Consider the following 19,747-nt stretch of genomic DNA (forward strand, 5'->3'; position numbering starts at 1 on the left):
CTGTTTGACCAGCCCTGCCAAGCACAAGCAAAAGGTTGATACCACATTGATGCGATGAGCTATTGCAGAAACTTATCCTAAAGAGCAGCAGTCTATACTTTGGGTTCTTCCTATATCGGATGCTCATGTAGACAGCCTGCGTGGAACAGGGTTATAACCATAACTTGTCCACTGTCAGGTAAAATTATAGCTGCTCTGTGGTTAACCTTATAAAGGATAAATCTACAAAATAGCACTAGCTTCAGAAGTGGCTCCAGAAGTCCTGCAATATCTGGGTGTTGTGCTGCAACAGGTAATGTTTGCAAGAGATGTGTGGAGTGCAGTATGTCAGCTACTGTCTGTGACAATTTAGTAGTTCAGGAGTTGCATCAGTACACTGTTACTGGCATCCCAGTGATGTAAAAGCAACAACTTTCTGTTGCTGGTGTTTGTCCTTTAGAAATGAGTACTGTGTTCAAGTTTACCCAAATAAATTTGCTTCTCTGCAGGCAACATGGTGGAGTGGTGTTTACCCCAAGATATTGATTTGGAAGGTGTGGAATTCAAATCCATGGCAAGTGGGTCCCATAAAATCCAGTCAGATTTCATGTGAGTACGTCTGAGCTATATTACCTCTTCTCTTGGCTGTACATCTATGCCACCACCCCTTCATTCAGAACATGCAAGAGTACCATTTATGAAGTTCCTGCATAAATGTGCTGCTAAACTGTATCTAGATGAGCCAAAGATACTCTTCAGATGCTCACGTCAACATCATATCAAGTACCAGCTAGCTGTGGGGATCTGCTGCAACAGCTTGGGCTGTGGAGGCCAACTGGTGAATGGGGCAGGCTCATTCTCAGTGCTGTGCAAATTTTAATGCATATTGGGCAAATCATACTGCACTGAGTCCACTATTGGGACTGTCAGCAGAGGCCTGGGGTGAAGGGGAAAGAATGGCAGAACTGCCATGTTTTGGGATTTTGAGGGAACTGGACTTAGGAAAAGGTTCTTAATTCTGCCAGTGCTCTTGGATCCTTTAAATGCTGTGATAAACAGTCCTTGCTTTCTTCTTTGCTAGCTGCTTCCTTCAGTGGAAGTCATAAGATAGGAATTTTCTGCATTCCCATCCTTTTATAAACTCAGTGTTGCAGTGCAGCAATGTTTTGCAATGAATCACAGTGTAACAATTCCTTTTGGTCAGGAATAACAGTATCTTTCTCAAAGGCATGTGAACTGAACCCTTGCACTCAGCTAGAGCATGCTTCAATGTGCTGGCACCCAAAATACGAGGTAGCTAGACTATCCTCAGAACTTTGTGCACTGCAGGCTTTTTTTCTTCCTTGGAAGAAGAGCCCTGCATTGACTGGGTCCTGCATCCTCTGTTGGTCTGCCTTCCAAGTTCTTTCCTTACTTGAGTTCCTCACCAGCCTGTGATGTGGCTCGTAGGGGCTTTAGTAGGAGCTCTTGCCTTAAATATCCTGTCTTCCTGAGAAGACTAGGACACCCAAGGCCTGTCCTCAGCCCTTGCATAGCAGGGTGGGATTTGACAGCATTCCTTAAAGAAGGAACTGTGTTCCCAAATCAGTATTTTTAGCAGTCAGTTACCTATCTTTATTTCTTTTCCCTCTTTTTAACATTAACCCTTCTGTCAAACTTTTGTCTCCAGTTATTTCCGGAAAGGGCTCTGTTTTGGCCTGGCCTGCTTTGCCAACATGCCTGTGGAGAGTGAGTTAGAGCGTGGTGCTCGCATGAAGTCTGTGGGGATTCTCTCCCCTTCCTATACCCTGCTGTATAGGTACATGCACTTCCTGGAGAACCAGGTCAGGTAAGTTCCCTTGGGAATGGGACTGGCCACTCCCCACCTGGGAGAGGTAACGTTGCCTCGATGGAGAGCAGTTTTGGGTGTGAGAATTTGGCTACAACGCTGAGCTATGACTTCCGTGAATGACTACTTCTCCAGAAAGAGTTACAGGTTCACAACAGGAAGGAGACAAAGAACTGATTAACAGCAGTCTATTTATTGCTAGCAGGCTAGTCAAATACTTATTTTGTGTGGACTTACGTGTCAAGGGGAGAGCTGAGTGGACAAGTTCTCCTTTTCTCTTTCTGGAGACCATTTTACTAAGGGCTCACAAGAGATTTCTAAACCTACAGTGGTGATACTGGATAGGTGTGTGCTTCAGCTGTGTTGGGTGGGCCTGGCAGGGAAAATGGTGATGGTGGAAGGGAAAGCTGTTTCTACCTGTGAGCAGACTTAAAATGGGATCAGTACTATGCATACATTGGCTCACTGTCTGCTTCAGTCCTGCCCGTGTTCCCTGGCTGCTCTGAAAGCTGGTGTTACTCCTGATGCTTCAGCTGCCCTTCTGCTAAGTCTGTGCCACTAAGGCACCCTGGGCTCCTGTGCTAGCTGGGAAAACAGATGTTGACTGGGGGAAAGGCACTAAATAAGTAGAGTCTGGAGAAAATACAGATCTCCCCTTTTTTTCCTTTCTTTTCCAGACACCAGCTGGAGATGCCAGGGCACTACTCCCATCTAGAAGCGTTCTATGATGACAAGAAAGGAGTTCTCCCTGATAGCAAGGGCACCCCCACCTCTCAGCAACCTGTTCACTGGCTGCCGTCCATCCACAGATACATGTACCCAGAGATGAAGGTGAGGCAGGTGCTCTGAGGCTTGCAGGAATGGGCAGTGTGCTGCTGCTCCTTGCTGGTGTCTCATACTTTATATAAGCAGTCACTCCAGCACTTTGTAGGCTGCTTTAGACAAGATTTTGTTACTTGGACTGTTACAAGCTGCAGTTCTGTCATTGCTGTGTGTTGGTCTTGCTCCCACATTTAGACTTAGCATCTGTGCATGTGTCCCTGTTTCACCTCTGAGCTGTTTTCTTCCCTTTCCCTCCACCTGCAGATCACACACCCTGCTGGCTGCATGTCTCAGTTCATCAAATTCTTTGGTGAGCAGATCCTTGTCCTCTGGAAGTTTGCCCTGCTGCGCAAGCGCATACTGATATTTTCACCACCCCCAGTTGGAGTTGTCTGCTATAGAGGTATGTTTCCAGGGACACTGCAGAGCTCTGATCTAGTAGGCTGAAGCACTGCAGAAATGCCTGTGGGTACTGAGGGGATAGACGTCATGCAGGTCTTCAAAAACCATCATGACCATTCCTTGTGAAGATACCCTTCAGCCTATGCTTACCTGCTTCCTACAAAATGCTTTTGTTCAGGCCTTTCAGGTAAGGATCTACCTGGTAGTGTCAAACACAGTTCTTGTCAGCACAGGACAGTAAGAGTCCTGAATTAATTTGTGGAATCTAGAACTTGGGATTCCTATGGGAGAACTGATTATTTCCTACCCAAAACAGGATGTCCCCACTTGACAAGTTCTGGTGTTCAGGAGCATTTTCAAAGCTCTAACCATTGTTTTCATAGAAGTTGAGAGAGAACTGAGTAAGTGGGGTCCAGAATGCCCTTGAGGGAATACTGAAAGCATCTCAGGATGTACTTCTCTTGTCTGCAGTGTACTGCTGCTGTTGCCTTGCCAATGTTTCTCTGCCTGGTCTTGGAGGAACTGTCCCAGAGTCCAAACCGTTCTTCTATGTGAATGTGGCAGACATAGAAATGCTGGAGACAGAAGTATCATATGTGGCCTGTAAGTATGATGGCTTAGGTGTGACGTTTTTAACTTCAGGCTGCAAAATGTCTTGAGACACCAGACTGTGGAATAAAACTGATGAGAAATAGGATGTGCATGGAATGACTAACTATGAAAGCGGGAGAGAACAGTTGGTCTGCTGGGAAAGCAACATGCTGCTCTGAAAATCTCGGATTTTGGCAGGTACAACAGAAAAGATCTTTGAGGAGAAACGGGATCTCTATGATGTCTATGTGGACAACCAGAATGTGAAGACACATCATGAACATCTGCAACCACTCTTGAAAATTAACAATGCTGACAAGGAGAAGTACCGACGGCTCAATGACCAGAGGTAATAATAGAGATCTGGGTGGTCCTGGTCCTGATAGCGGAGAGCAGTGTGATGTAAAGAGTACACTGCTGCTTTGTACTTTCCTTCTTGTCTTAGGATTTTCAAAGTTTCCCACTGCTTCAGCTCATCTCTTTGAGATGCTGGTTCCACTGTAGCTGACTGGTATGAGAGCCCCTGGGCACACTGCACATATACAATCATTCTGCCAGTGAGCTGATGGAGCAGATAGAAGGCAGGAAGAGAAGCAGAGGTTATGACTCACCATCGGCTCACCACTGATCAGTAACAAAACTGAAAACGGGCTGCTTTCTAGTCCAGTGCCTTATAAAGACTACCTTCTTGCCTCAGATATTGGGGCAACATTGTTAAGTCTAATAGGTCTCCAAAAAATGGATGTGAAGTTTTTAGTTGTAAACCTTGTCTTCTCATAATGCTTTAAGGTTCACTGTAGGTATGTGCAATTAATCTGTCTCCCTTCTCTCAGGCAGATGTTAATGTACTCTCAAGAGGTGGGTGAGGACTGTAGCTCCTGTGAAGAGGACCTTTTCATCTTGTGAGTGGCTACCTCTAATACTTAGTTGGTCATTGTTAGGTTTAGGGAGCCTCTTTCACTGATTTCATGTTGCACTGGTTTGGCATATTAGGAAACGTCATGGTTAATATAATTCCATAGTCAGCTGTCTTCCTCTGCAGATGCAAGAACCAAACTGGCTCTTCCTCTTCAGATCATCATTTGAGAAGCCAAGTGCAGCCCTATTAATCTCCACTGGGGTCTCTTAAGTGCTGGGAGGGAGAAGGGAATTTTAAAACCACAATTAGAAATGCAATAATCCCCTCCCATTTTTGAAAACATAAGCACCGTAGGACTTTTCATGCCAGAACATTTGGCTCAGGAAAGGATAGTGTCTGTGGGAAGCAGGCAGTGTACTGTGCTGGGGGAGGTACAGTGTGGAGATAAGACCTGTGTGTGAAGGGCTGGCCCATTGATGTGGTTGGCTTTGTACTTGGCAACAGTGGATCCAGACCTGGGTGTAGCACCCAAGGTACGGAATTAGATGAAAGCCTCCACCACCTTCACTGCCTGTTGCTATTGTTCACAGTCTGCAGCAGGTGAGAAGTAATGGGGTGAAACTGTGTGAAGGGCTGTCAGGGCAGAGCTCTGATCACTGAGCCGCGCAGATGTAGTCAAAGCTCTTTATGAGCAGCCTTACACGTTCCTAGGAAAGCACTAGTAAAGCAGCAGCTCTTGGTAGCACAGCAGCTGCTGTGTTCTGCACCAGCAGTGGGGAATTTGTTTACCCAGTGGCTGCTAGATGGATGACAGGTTTCCTCCTTTGCATTATGGGAGCTACAGATCTGGTGTACCCACTTGGTTATCACAAAGTACACATTAGCTGATAACGTGGCTTGCTTCTGAGGACTGCAATGCCTACCATAGATCAGCCAGACAGAAGCACTGCTGTAAACTAAAAGTTACTGCTTTATCTGTTTATTCTGGGTCATCCATAGGGTGGATGGAGAGCTACTACAACATCACCTAAGGTGGGATCTGTGATTTGAGGGGGTTAAATGCAGTTCTGGGGCTCTGCTGCCTGTTTGGTAAATATGCTATCTTTTTGGGGCCAGTGACATCACCTTAGCTGACTTTATCCTATAGGTTTTTCATGGAGCAGAACAACCGCATATTTCAGACACTGATGGAGGTGTCAGCCAGCCAGGACAAGACGCTGACAGCTGACCACGCACGAGGCATGGGCCTGGATCCCCAAGGGGATCGAAGTTTCCTTATGGACCTGCTGGAAGTGTATGGCATTGATGTTATGCTAGTCATTGACAACCCCTGCTGCACTTAAACCAAGGGCAAGAGAGATGGGGAGCAAAGATCGCTTTTTAAAGACTACCAGACATTGCTTAGGAGGATCACTGGAACTCACCACAGCCACTGGACAGATCTCATTTTATTTAATAACTTTATATGGAGAGTATTTATAATTTTAAAACAAAATGTGATTTTTTTTCCCCCCCTCCTCTACTTCCCAAAGAGTACCTGCTCCAGGTGTGGTGTTTTTTTTTTTTTGTGTCCCTTTCTCTTTTGTGGTTTTTTGGTTTCCTTTAGGTAGGACCAGTGGCACCTTTGCACCAATCCTCACTGTTACCAGTGATAGCTAGGCTTTGGCCTAGCCTGGATACCTGAGAGCTGAAGACTTCAGGAAAGCACTTTGTCTGATGGGGACCAATGTGAAATGCTGTTGATGAGCTCTCAAGAGTTGACTGGAAAACCCTCCTATCATCCCCTCTTCCACCTGGGGACTGAAGAGAGCTTCAGCACAGGCTGTTAGTGGCCCAGTCTCATAAAACACCTGCCCTACCATGTTTATTGGTGGGAACACTTAAACCAATGATATAAAACAGGACTCCTTTAAACACCTTTCACTCAACTTTTAGGAGCTAAGTTGGAATAAAGCCACCCTTCCTCGTCTCAATGGCAGAAGCAAGTCTGGGATAAGGGGGTGCTACAGGATCTTATGACTTTGCTTATCAGAGCAGCACCGTTTCACTTCCAGCATTTGAGGTGGTATAAACTGGCAATGACTATACCTACCTATCTCATAGCTGGAGAAGAGCACCAGCTCTACTTAATCCCTCCTACTGCTTCCTCTGTTTTTTTTTAGTTGCATCACAGCTGCTGTTTTGGTTTAAAATCTTCAAACCAGCAAGATGGTCTCCCATTTAACAGGGACCAACATCACTGAGCCACCTTGCAGCCACTATGTTTTCCAGCCTCAGCTCACATGCTGAGCTGGACTGGGCTGATTAAGTATGCTTTAATTAACATCACTAGCCCTTCCTTTGTAGCAGATAGTACTTGTCACTCCTTTGCTTTAACACTGCTGATCCTCCTTTTGTCGACAGCCTTCAGCACTGCCTGCTGCTGTCCCTGGCTTTCATTGTGAGAGAGCGAGCAGTATGTGACCTTTCAGCTGGAATCGTTTTGCCGTTCACAGGAGGTTCCCTTGGAGTTTGGCGTTCTTACCTGGTGCAGCTGCTAGAAGCAATGTTTACCAGCAAGCCTTTTTTCTCCTGGGCAGAGAAGCTGTAGAAGCAGATGAACAGTTTCTTATTCATGTGCTGTGAAAAGAATAGGATTCAGTTCATGCAGGACTAGTGGTTACTTCCAGGAAGGCTATCCTAGTAAAGAGTAATCCCTTCGCCATGTGAAATCCAAGAATGGTACTATAGGTTCTAGGTGTGACATATTGCTTTGCCCAAAATTCTTCAGCCAGTAGTAGCATCAGCTTTAAGCCAACTGCTCTTCCTGAACTGTGTCTGTAGCTAATTAGCTGATGCTTCTAGACTTCAGTACCCTTGGAGCCTTTCTGCAGTTTGTAGAAATGCAAACTGTAGCTGATGTATCCATTTATCCTAGCATTTTAGAGGATGAGACAGAGCCTGTACCACCAAAGTCTTAACTGCTAATTCTTTTTAAAACAGGTAAAGCAAATGTTCTCCAAGCAGACCCTCTGTGAATTGTCTCCTCTGGAAGGAAGGAGGCTGGTATGTCCTGTTTTTCCTTGAAGGCTGCCTTATCTGCAGCAAAGTAGTTTTGCTTGCTGTGGATTCAGAGGTTTTAGTGAGGTGTGGGATCAGGGGCCTCACAAGGCTTATTGCACAGTTCATTGGTAGGACCTTCACGTTCCTGTGATCTGCCTGTCTCTGAGCAGCTGCTCCTCTGCCTGCTTTTTCAGGGCTTTGGATGTTTTTGTACAGGAGAAAACATTCTGCTGCTTTCATTGCTGGTTGGTCACAACTGTAATGTAATCATCCTTAGAAGGTTGGGGGAAAAAATGGAGAAACAGGAAAAACCCAGATCTGAGTATCATTTAATGGAAAGACCAGTCTCATTTCCTTAAGAAAAGACTTTGTCTTTAAACTGACACCTCTAGCATGAAAGTGACCCACAGTCTCCATGCTTTGTTCTAACTTCCACTTTAGTTTTTAACATGCTGTCTGCAGTGAAGACCCCTGAGGAAGTATAGCTGGCACTGTGTTGCGGTCACTTACTTAACTTCCTTCAGATATAAAAAAAGGAACTGAAACTAGAGTAGCAATTCTTCCTCTCACTTTCTTGAAGGTTTGCTACATAATTTAGCTGTGGTCAGCTGTTAATAACTTTCTATTCTCTTTGATGGCAGTAGTTCTTTTGCTGAACAGAAACAAACCTATAATCTGTCGTTGAAATTTTAACACCTCTGCAGTCAGAGGCTTTCAAAGACCCTGTGTTAGAGCGCTATGTTCACAAGCAGTCAGCACATGAGGTCTACCAGACAGCACTGATAAAGCCCACCGAGCAGAACCTCCACAATTACTATCTGATGTTTATTGAACCTCTGCTTTCCAGAAACTACATCTTCAGTTGCTAGCAGTAGGCTGATGAAGAAGCATCAAAGCAAGCAGATTACTGTAAATGTAGCATCCACACTACATTCCCAGTTGGATGGCTACAGCCCATTTTGTTTTCTTCTGTGTAATTTTGTTTATCTGCAGCCTCCCCTGGCAAGTGACTGCTACAAAAGTCAGACAGTTGCTAGACAGAAAACTGAACAGAGACTTCTCTCTCCTAACCCTTCCGTGTTTGATTCACTGCAAAAGAACTTCCCACCTGCACTCTCCTTTTCTAACAGACAGTTTTTATTGTTGTCATATGTGGAAAATCCTTGATAAATGTGTATGTAATACAAACAAATGGCTACAGCTTGGGACAGGAAGGCTTCTTCAGCAGAATGTTTTCATTTGGAACCAATTTAACTGAATCATATCTTTCCAGGAGAGAACATAATTCAAGGTAGAACAGTTAAGTGCAGACGTGTAAAATCCCCTCTTTGACACTTAATAGTTGCTTTTTCGAATACTAAAGTATTCAAAAGCTGGGAGACAGTTACTTGGTGTATTTTGAATTAAAAGAGGGAGGGGAGTGTGGCATAAGGTAGGATATTGCTGATTACCATAAAATCCTCTTCTCCATTTGAATTACTTTGCCTTTACAGTGGTGCCTTTAATTTCTTTGGTGTAACGCCTCTGGTCAGTCGCTTGTGATCAGAGCCCAGGTTGAATGGTGGTTACAGTAGCCACACACATCCTGTGTCCTGCTAGACAGAGTCTGGTATGCGTGTTCTTTCTAACACCCAAGTCATAGTATAGCCATTGCAGGTTCTCAGTTGGTACTTGCTTGAGTTTAAACAGGGGAGCAAGAGATTCATAAATGCATCTTAATTTAAGTTGCACTAGAAATGTATAATCAAAAAATGAATTATTACTATCTGGATTGGACATAAAGCTTGGAAGAGAAATAAAAGCTAGGTTTTAAGTCTGAACAAGGGATACCATGCCAGGCATTTAAATCAGGCAAAAGTCTTCTCACTGTAAGGTTAGGCCCAGCTGCATAGAGCCAAGTACAACCAAGAATTGTAACAGATACTAGGATAAAGGCATTTTACTGAATTAGAGTTCAGATTGTCTTAGAGACATACTAATACCTTCTTTTCTAGCATATATTAAGTAGTTACTCCAGTGTATGGTAGAGACAATGGTCATGGCTGTCACAGGAAATGAGCTCACCTATCCAGTATCCTTAAAGGCAGATACTTTTCAAGAAAAAGTAGCTTACTGTACAGCTTGTTCTGTAAAGCAGTATTACTGTGATACTGCTTCCATTTAAGAATGGCCAAAGTTAATGGGCAAAAAGCTAGGAGTAGCAGTGGCCCTCTTGGTGCCAGACTGTGGAAGGGACAGGCATGCTTTGCTCTGGGAAGGAGAGGGCAAGAGCACTCTGTCCTAATGCAAACTAGGTACAAAGCATGCATACTAACCCAAATTCTGTCATCATAGCTATTACTTCCAAGTGAAATTGCTGTCTTGTTTCTGTCCCCCCTACAAAGCTAGTGGTCTAGTTATTATGGGAGAAGACAACACACGTCTTTTGTGAGGGACTGGAATGTACTGACTTAACAGAATATGTCTGTCTACAACAGAGGGTACTAAATGCCTGTGAGCCAGGATTTCAGGCCCTCATTAATGCAACATGCAACTCAGATGGGAACGTTTAATCGTGGTTAAAATAAACAGGTGCCTTGGGCTGGTCCATCATTAGGTTGTTATCCTTCTTTCTCATTTATGTTGCAGTATTTTAAGGCCTTCTAGACTGGACTGTAAGTTGAAGCCAGGGTGTTTTCATGAGTGGGACCTAGGATTCTACTCCTGCTTCCTGTTTTGGAAAATTGCTTGTCTTGCTGTCATACAGAAACATGAAAACTGAGTCCTTTCCTTAACACTGTAGATAGTGGGTTCAGCCCCTGCTTATTTTATGTAATGTTTTCCTCACACCTCCCTCTGAATGTTGCAATTCAGAGGTCTAGAACCACCCCATACTGGAAGACCTCTGAACTGCAGAGGAAGGGGAAGAATGACTTCAATGGTATTTATACAAGCTAATCAACTTATGCTGATATGAATATTTAAATATCAGTCTGTGTCTCAGATGATCCTTGGTACTTCAACATCAGAACAGCGTTAACAATACCAATCCTGAAGGGAGCTCTTGGTTACCCTCAAGCAAGGAATCACATTGCAGTGGGAGCTGTGTGTCTGATACTATGGCAGAGAATGAGTCGTTCTCCCTGTAAAATGGTACAGGTGACCCAGAAGCTAGTTCTTATCATCTTGCCCCTTGCAGCAGGCTGGTTGTAGTTCTAACAGCTCTGATGTTGTTTGCATCTTGCAGATGTGTGGTTGCTCCCATAAGCCTGTGGCTGTGTAGAGAAACTGCTTACTAAAACATGGGTATTTTTTAATACAATTAAAGCTTACCTTTTTGAAATGGCTGCTGCCGCCTTGTCTTTCCTGCCACTTGAGGAAAAAAAGCATTGCTGATTTATTACAGAAGCGTCAGCTTGAGGAAGATCTCAGTTGGTGAGAACTGCCCCGACTCTGAATGAGCCAGTGGCTGCAGAGCAACGTTCCAGGTGTCCCTGTGGCAAGCACAAAGTAGAGCACAGCCAACATGTTCCTTGGAGAGTGACTCAGGGGTCCACTGGGCACTCTTAATTGCTGCAGATCAAAAGAAAGCAAGCACAACACAGGCCCTATCACCAGCATAACTATTAGAAAGAACTAGCAGGCTTCTGCTCCTCTAGATCTTAGTCAAGAAAAGATGGGTGCTTGCCCCAATATCTTAGGTAATTCCTTTCTCCACAGTATAGTCAAGGGAAGGACAGCACTCAGTTTGTCAGAATGCAGAAAACCAACCCTACTCCCCCTTTCAAAGCATTTTCCTTTAGCAAGTCTCCAGCAGAGGATGCTGTTGCAGCAGCTTGCAGCCAAGATGCAGTCTAACAAAGCTGCTGGAAATCAGTTCACTAACGTCCTTATTCTGATTACAGCAAAGAATCACCAGATGAACTTAGATCACAGTGTAACACAGGGACTACGTACAAACAGCCAGTCACATCAGAAAAATTAGGATTTTTTCTTTTTTCCCATAAACAAGGCAGAATCATGTGAACTTGTAAGTTACAATAAGGGCAACCAGCAACCTCGGTTAAGTCAAAAGTATTTCCTTCCAGCAGTTAAAGCAAAGCTATAAACAAAAGCTCAGAAAAGCAAGAAAACTAATTACAGTACTGAGGCTTAAGGGGATGTAGGTTGTGTAAGGAGTGGTGAGCACTGTTTACATTAGAGAAGAGCAAACAGACACAAGGAATAATAAAAGTTATTTGGATGCCCTTATTTGTGTTATACTACCACAGGAATAAAAGGAATACTTACCAAAAAAAAAAAAGGACTCATTTGGCTTGTTAAAGGAGTCTTTCCACATGTAATTCATACAGCTTTGGGTCAATGATGACATTTTCCAATTTGCTTCTCTGTAATATACCTAAACTTGATCAAAGGAATACATTTCTACTATATTATTAACTGGAACTCTGTGCTGTTGAATCTGGCAAGATGAAAAAAAGAACATAAATATCCAGATATGGGGAATTTTTAAACTTCCTCTCAAGCTTTGTATTACTGATCTCCAATTTATTTTGTGGCAGAGTAAATAACCAACCACCTGTTTTAATGTGGCAATTCCAACATTTTATAGACTTCCTTAGCATTACTTCCCAAAAAATAAATTTTTATCAAAATCCCAGGTTTTGTGAGATTTATACATAGGTAAAGTAGACCTAAACTCTTAAAACACAAGGACAAGTGTGCTTTCATTTTACTTTAATATACAATTGCATTAAAGCAGAAGCATCTGGCACACAGCACTCAGCCTGCAGTGCTGTAAATGGAACACTGATGACTTCTTTGGGGGGAAAAAAAAAAAAAGCCATCAAGTTAACATGCATTTCTCAGAACTTTCGTTTACATTTTTAACCCCTTTGAGACTAGCCACATCAGCCACTTCCAATGGAAGTACCCTGTGCATAAAAAGAGCCAAATGGCTTATTAGTCTGGTTGGGTTAATCAAGTTAATGAGGTCTCACGTGCTTTGAAGAGACCCTGATAAGACTGGTAAACACTGGCCCCTTTGACAGGAATTCTCATTGTACTGCTGCATGGAGCATCTGCTCTCTCATTCTGGGATCACAGAAGAACCGGAGTTTCCGGGGTAACAGCTTCACCTCCACAGGCATAGCTTCATACTCCTCATTATCAATGCCAAAGGATCCCTCAGTGCCCTGTGTGCAGATAACAGTGCTGATCAGGGCTAAACATCAAACATTATTTTAGCAATGCTGTAATTCTGATACCTGATTTTTACTAATAGACTGTAGTTGAATACTTAGCTGAGCCTTAACCAAGATGACCCCCTTCCCTGTGCCTTCCAGCCCATTTGGTCTCAACAAGACAGTGAGAGCTATCTTTCATGGCACATAATATATTGAGTCTGTTGCATAAGATGTTACCTCACTTAGTTGCTAATTGGTGATAATTAAATGCTAGGGAGCTTTAATGACCCACTGTTTATACTGAAGGATTCTTTGCTATTGGAACTACAATTATACGCACTTAGATCTTGGTCTGCCAGTGGTGATACAAACTAATCTGCAGCAGTTCCTGTTAAATAACTCCTATTAAATTCATGTTACAAACACCTTTTGGTATTGTTTTACTATATTGATCTGAAACGTGAGATGCAAAGTAATTCATGGGTCAAGAATTGCTCAGTAGTAGAATATTCTTAAGCATTTTTCTTTAATACTGATAAAGTCACCAATGATTAAAACCATTCATCAAAATGGCAGGTTGACTTTACCTAAACAACTTTGGTGACTGCTTTGCATGCACTTGACTCAAGGTAGGGCTATGTTACGTGGATACTCAAACTAGCTCCAAGTGAACTTGCATACCAGAACAGCACAGATTAGAGCAAGTAGCACAGGTTCTCGAAGTCAGAGCTACAGCAGTCCTCCTGGATCAACATATCCCACTTCTCTGCAAAGCTGGTGAGACTCATCTGAGTGACCTCCAGTTCCTTCATCAGAAACAGGTAATGGAGTCGAACAGCACTGCTTTGTGCCATGCACACATACTCTGAGGATCTTAGCAACAGCTGCAGTATGAACACCTCATTTTATACCACAACACTTACTTATGGCTCAGATGCACTTAGCTCAGCACTCCAGAAAATTCTTTCAGAATCACAAAATTACCATGATACGAGTTTGATGCGAGTTAGGACACTGGCTAATCATGACTTTGTAATTCATGGTTCTCACTTGGAAGTGACAGATTTTTTCACCTTTCACCACATTCTAGTCTCCCTTAATATGGAATTATTTTGCCAAATGGTAGATCACTTGCAGATAGAAATGATCAGATTTATTTCATGTCCTTATAAGAACAAGAAACCATCCTCCCCAAGGCTGCAATAACAGCATCTTCATTCTAAGAGGCAACAAAAGACTAGCCTCAATTACAAAGGTGGACAGTTTTGGCTTCTTTTTCATCCTCATCTGTTCAAAGTTTTGAGACAGTTCCCTATAGCAATCTGATCCCTATTGCCTTGTCTGACCCTACTTGGTCTCCATAAAGTTTCTATATTTATCTTCTCTACAGCACAATCCCTTCTAGGGCAAAATGTACACAGGTCTTCAATAGTAAGGAGAAGGTGTGCATATGGAACACATGCGAGTAAGAGACCCTTTACAACCACTACCACTGTCTACATAAAGGGCCTGCCACTCTTTACGGGTAGAATGAAGCTCCCCTCTCGTTTACAGAACACTTGGGAAATACCAGTATGTGTTTCCTGGCCAGGGACTTGGTTTCTGCACTGAGGGAGTGTCTCACTGGCAGGGTAATCAACCTCCCAGATTTGGAGTGGGGATTTCTTAATGTGCAACATCAAGTGGTATGAGAAAATAAAAGTGACAGAGTTTTCCAGCTTCCTCAGCTTCTCACCTCTGGAAGTTGCAAGATGCATCTGCTGGCTTGGATGCACTGACTCCCTTCGGGGCACGTATGTGGATCACGCATCTTTTGACTTCTGTTCAAACCGAAAGAGAGGTAAGGTAAGGACATAGTTCTCTGGGAAACAGCCATCTTTAGGGATGACATGTTATTGTAGGTTGGTAAATCACTATGCATTTGGTAAACTTAGAGGTTATGTATATATACAAATATTTGTGGGTTTAACTGAGAAAGTAAAACAGACATTCCCTCTTCTGCAGTCAATATGTACCAGTATGCACTGACAGCCTCCAACCTGCTTCTGCTCTGAGGCTCACTGACTATATTTGAACATATAGCACAGTTTTCGCTCCTCACATGCTGAACTGTACAATTCCTGCAATGACTACCATCTCCTCATATCATATGCACCCACGTAACTTACCAGCAACCTAAACAACCCTAAGCCAAAAACCCTGATAGAATTATAGTTATATTGAACCACTAAAAACCAAACAAACCCCCCTGACTTTTTACATCAACACCAGTCAGCATGATGTTTCTTACCAGCTGCTTTTACATCATTCTTGTGAAGAAACCTCACGTTGTACCCATTCCAAATCATCTATCCATTTTTGTCAGTTACTCTCTCTCTTCCAGTGCCTGTGAGATTCTTATTTATGTACTGTACTCAGGGAAGCGCCATTTTCCTACTTCTGTGGATATCAAATGGGATCACGTAGAAGGCAGTTGCCTGTCTTAGAAAGCTGATGGCGCAAGTGTCATGTGGTCTTTTTCAAGACTTAGGTTGCTGTCCTGTCACTGGATTTACTGCTAGAGAATAGCACGTTGTGATTCCTTTTCCCAATGTGTGCTGCTGCAGAGTAAGCACAAGCTCTAGGGTACGCTGACCTACCTCTGGCCTCCTGACTGAAAACACACATAACCTTTTGGCTGACATTTGACAAAGGGTACACCACACCTCAGGCAGTAACACCTCAGTTTGTGCCCCTCTACAGACAGAAAGCAACACACAAATAGCAAAAGGGACAGCAGAGTTACAGTGTTAATATATCACAGCTCTCAAGCACAGCAGAATTACCACAATATTCTTCCGGCAGGCAATGCCAGCTGTCGCCTATATTTCTGTCTGTTCTGTAGACTGATATGAAAGAAGAGTGTATTTAAATATTGCCCAGGAAAAGAAGTCATAAAAACACATCAGAAACTCCCTATATACCAAGCCTTATATGCCCTAAAGAAGGCAAGTACCTCTTAAAAATCACAGAAAATCACAGAGAAAGAATGTGAGAAGAGAGGGTTGAAACAGGAGATGATAACCAAAGACAAAGGAAGAAAAGCTAAGATACCAAAGGAAAGGGTAGGGAAGGACAGACGCTATATTAACTGTGGAAAGTTTGGCTTTAATCAGAAGACTGATGAGTGAAAGTGAGGGAACTAAACATCCTCCCATCAGTATAAATTATAAATCATGGATGGCATGCAATACTGTAAGTTTAGACGGTGCTATACAAACAGGCAGCAAGATTCCCCAGGTAAAGGCTAACCTGCTTGAAGTTTAACATAAAAGGTCCTAGATACTGAACTCTGGTGAACAAATAGATTTTTTTGGACCACAAAGGTAAATGAGGCTCTGTACAATAGATGCGGTTATGAGGTCAAGGTAAGCACAAAGAGACAAGACATGGAACTAAAGATCAGTCAAAGGAGAACACTGGTAGTAGAAAATAGACACAAGTCCACTTGCAGGGATTGCCTCTCTAGTGGCCCAGAATAAAAGGATCAGAAGTAATTTGCATTTGATTCTGCTCCTTACTCAAGACAATACGGCAAGGTGAAACAGGAGAAAGACTAAAGCCTAAACAGCAACAGTTTCAATTGATGGTTTTATCCCACTTCATGTGCTGAATCACAAAAATAGAGGCAGAGAGAGAACCATAACATCCACTGCAGATAACACACATAATTTCAACCTAGTTTTCATCTCCAGAAGCGACCAATGTTAAACGATTCAGAGTAATACACTCTAACAAAACCCCCCCCGTCTTTTGCCCTGTAGCTGATAACTGTATTCATGCCCTGGAGTGACAGCTCTTCATACTTCCATATACAAAATCTAAGATGGCTACCAGGATGTGGATTACTGGTGCTACACTTTCCATCCCCACTGTCCTTCCCTCCAGCACTTCTTAATAAGCACTACAGTGTAACCGCCCCTTCTTCACCCACCTTATCTTAAACATCAGCTCTACCCTCTCAGAGATACTCCCATTTACACAACTTTGATCCACAGCTGGAGGTCACTTCTATACCTGGGATGACCTACTCCTTCCTTTGAATTCCAACAGCAGTTGCCCTCCAGCATTCTGATGCACGGCCTCCCCCAACACACACTGCCTGAGCCTGCATGGTAGCTTCCTGCTGGTTGTGTGGTTTCCTCTGCATGATCCAGCAGTTCTAACAGGCCAGTACCCTCATCAATACAAAAAAAGCTTGATATCTGCACTAGTAAGGTATTTTCCCTAAAAACCTTTTCAACCCCCCAAATTTTGGTGGAATTTAAAACTATGTATTAAGGACGAAGGAAAAAAGAAAGACCTTCTCCACACATTTCCAAAGACAAACCCTGTTGGTACTAGGCAATGGGGAGCCTCTAATAAAGGGCTTCGTTCAAACCTAGCTGCCCAAGGCATTGTGTGGGGGAGAGCTTCCCCAAAGACCCTAATTTTGCCTTGCAAAACCAGGGCACATTTTTTCTGTTCTGACTCCTCTCCGTAGGACTAACCAGTCTCTCCTGCTGCTGCCCCATCCCACACCTCTCTCTTTCTCTTTCTTTGTTACCTACAGAATTTTGGGCACCATTTAATCAAAAAACTTGTTTCTTTGAACTTTGCTTGAACATCAGCTCAAAGCTTTTGGTACTGCCTCTAATTAGCTCTAGCCAGCAGGGCATATTAACTCTCATCAGAGGCTTTTTCTGCATGACAGTGCAGTTGCAGTCTGCAGAAAATGTGTGAAGCATGTCCAGTCCACATGGGAGGCATTCTTTACAGTGGCTGTACACTCAATACCTCTCTCTTAAATCACATAAATTCATCCACATTTTCTCTGCTAGCAAAGTGTTCAACAAGCCAGCATAGCACCTCCTTTGTCTCCCTCCTTTAAGAGGCCAGATTCCTCTTGCTAATGGAAAAATCTCCTCCTCTCCTTCTGTAGCTTTCAAATCAAAGATTTAAATCTCAAACAACCTATGGTCCACTTGGCTTATACAATTTAAAAGCAGTTGCAGGCTGTAACCTGACCTACCACGTATAGGTCAGAAGATCCTATACCCACTGAGGCACGTGGAATGCTCAAATAAGGAGTCTGCTGCTGATATCAGTATCATAAAAAAACACACACATGCAGGAATTATTAGGGTGATGACAAGCAGGTAAAACTGTGCTGAAATATTTCCACTGATTTCACTAGAGGGAGCTCTAAGACTAGAAAACAGTATTAGCAATTAATGTAACGCAGAAGACCACTCCTGGATTTAGTAGGAAAATCTGTTGCTGGTAAAAACTGCACTGAAGATGCAATGTATCTGCTAGTGGGACTATATGGAGGAGCTGGAAAGCACTGATCAGATTTGTGTCAGGTTAGAGCAGGAGGAACAAGCACACTACAAGACAACAAGCACAAAGGAAGCAATATACATTCACTTTTTCTCTACATGCTGCTTCTTCATACCTGCAGCCTTCTTACTCCATGTACAAGCAGCATCAATACATTTGTTTAAAGTTCCTGTTTAAATTCACACCTTCCAGAACTTCTTCCAGCTCAGGCCTAATTTCTCACCAGAGTTACTGAGTCAAGGGAGCTCTTCGCTCAGAAGCAGGGCCTCGTCTAATCAGTTCAAAAATTCCAGGTACCAACTGGTACAAATATATCTGCTCTGGGACCGACATCTCAATCAGCAGCTAGGGCTAAAAGATTCTGGGAATAAGTCTATATGGCTGTCTATAAAACTCAGTTATTATGCAAGTAGCACTGATCAATAGCAATGGGGAAAAAGACGAAAGGTATAGCAAACTCAGAAGCTAGGAAAAACTTCAGGTAGATTGTTCTGTTTTGTTTCCAGAAAGAGTACTAAGAATTTTAAAGAACAAAATTAGTAATCCCCATGAAGCATTACTGACCGGTGTCCTTTGCAGTCCTCTGCTTCTGAATTTTGCAGCGAAAGATCAAATAAAAACAGCACACTCCTCAGAATTAGTGTTCTGATTCAAAGATTCTGTTATCTTTTTGCAGCCTTCCCATACTCACCCTCTGTTTACAAACTGTCCTTTGCTGACAGTATCTGCTTCAATGCAAATATCCATGAAGTCTTCAGTGCGCTATGCAAAAAAAGATTCAGAAATCAAGCAGTTAACATTTCAAAATGCCACACCCATGATACTGCAATATGCTCACAAAATGCCCAGTCCTTTGTCCCACAAAAGGAGGCAGAAGATGCATTTCTACATTTCATGTTTTTTTCCACTCTCGACTCGAGATTTAGATTATGAATTATTGATAGTAATTTCTCATTAATGACTATTCAACAATAAATACTGCAAGAAGTGAAATGATGATTCACACATTTGGCTTCTTGTTACATTTCACAGACTTATTAAAGACAGTAACAGCAGATCACTTGGGTTTACTTCTCTTCATGAAGATTTCAAATCAGTGGGTCTTCCATGAATTTAAGCAATAGTACAGTGATGCAACATTTGGCCACCAAACACCACAGTAAGAGAATTTTAAACAATACAAATCAGAAGTCAAAGTGTTCTTGATATCATTCCTTTAAATTCCATACTTAACTTCTTTTCTATTTACAGCCTGCCCTTAAACCAAGTATACAGTAAAGCTTTTGCCGGGAAAGCAACTTTGATTAGGAATCAATTGATTTTTTATTTATTTAACATTTCTGTCCTGGCAAAAGTCCTAGTGCAATCAAAACGACAGAAGTAAAAATATTAGTATAACTTGTTTTATTTCTTGCTGTATGTGCAGAGGTAGGCTTGGTACTGTCTGAGCTGCACCTGTATGGCTTTATCATATTCTCTTCAACAGGGCAGCCAAGGCATAAATCTGAAGCAATTCAGAAAGACAGGAGTGCTTGACAATACTCAGCAGATATGCCCTGGTATCGATTTGAGAGAGCTGTTGTTCAGCATTGATGTCTACGGGGACAATGGCTTCAAGAGTGGGAGATAAAACCAGTTATAAGGGGGTCCATATCTGTACAAAAAAAGATGCAGTATCAAGATATTTTCCAGCTCTAG

General features: G+C 42.8%; 2 protein-coding genes across 2 annotated transcripts in view; one reads left to right on the top strand and one right to left on the bottom strand.

Moving 5' to 3' along the window:
• The first annotated feature begins 488 nt into the window (after positions 1–488).
• On the top strand, positions 489–12,399 carry KIAA1147 (KIAA1147 ortholog). The gene is made up of 8 exons (XM_026862487.1): positions 489–588; positions 1,649–1,807; positions 2,485–2,638; positions 2,894–3,032; positions 3,503–3,634; positions 3,821–3,971; positions 4,456–4,524; positions 5,629–12,399. Exons 1-8 carry the CDS (start codon positions 494–496, stop codon positions 5,822–5,824), a joined length of 1,095 nt encoding a protein of 364 aa, XP_026718288.1. The 5' UTR covers positions 489–493; the 3' UTR covers positions 5,825–12,399.
• AGK (acylglycerol kinase) overlaps positions 12,225–19,747 on the bottom strand; it is a 35,999-nt gene continuing 28,476 nt past the window's right edge. The window contains exons 13-15 of the mRNA XM_026862474.1: positions 18,741–18,811; positions 14,424–14,508; positions 12,225–12,697 (exon numbers count right to left, since the gene is read on the bottom strand). Coding sequence (XP_026718275.1) covers positions 12,560–12,697; positions 14,424–14,508; positions 18,741–18,811 — 294 coding nt within the window. The 3' untranslated portion in view covers positions 12,225–12,559. The remainder of the gene's footprint in view (positions 12,698–14,423; positions 14,509–18,740; positions 18,812–19,747) is intronic.

This window comes from Athene cunicularia (assembly GCF_003259725.1).
Source record: "Athene cunicularia isolate RWA chromosome 1 unlocalized genomic scaffold, athCun1 chr1_part2, whole genome shotgun sequence".
In the NCBI taxonomy this organism is placed as follows: domain Eukaryota; kingdom Metazoa; phylum Chordata; class Aves; order Strigiformes; family Strigidae; genus Athene; species Athene cunicularia.

Coding starts and splice junctions, on each gene's coding strand:
- KIAA1147 (XM_026862487.1), top strand. CDS start 494: ATGGTGGAGTGGTGTTTACCCCAAGATATTGATTTGGAAGGTGTGGAA. Junction 589..1,648: donor AAAATCCAGTCAGATTTCAT/GTGAGTACGTCT, acceptor TTTTGTCTCCAG/TTATTTCCGGAAAGGGCTCT. Junction 3,033..3,502: donor TGGAGTTGTCTGCTATAGAG/GTATGTTTCCAG, acceptor TCTTGTCTGCAG/TGTACTGCTGCTGTTGCCTT.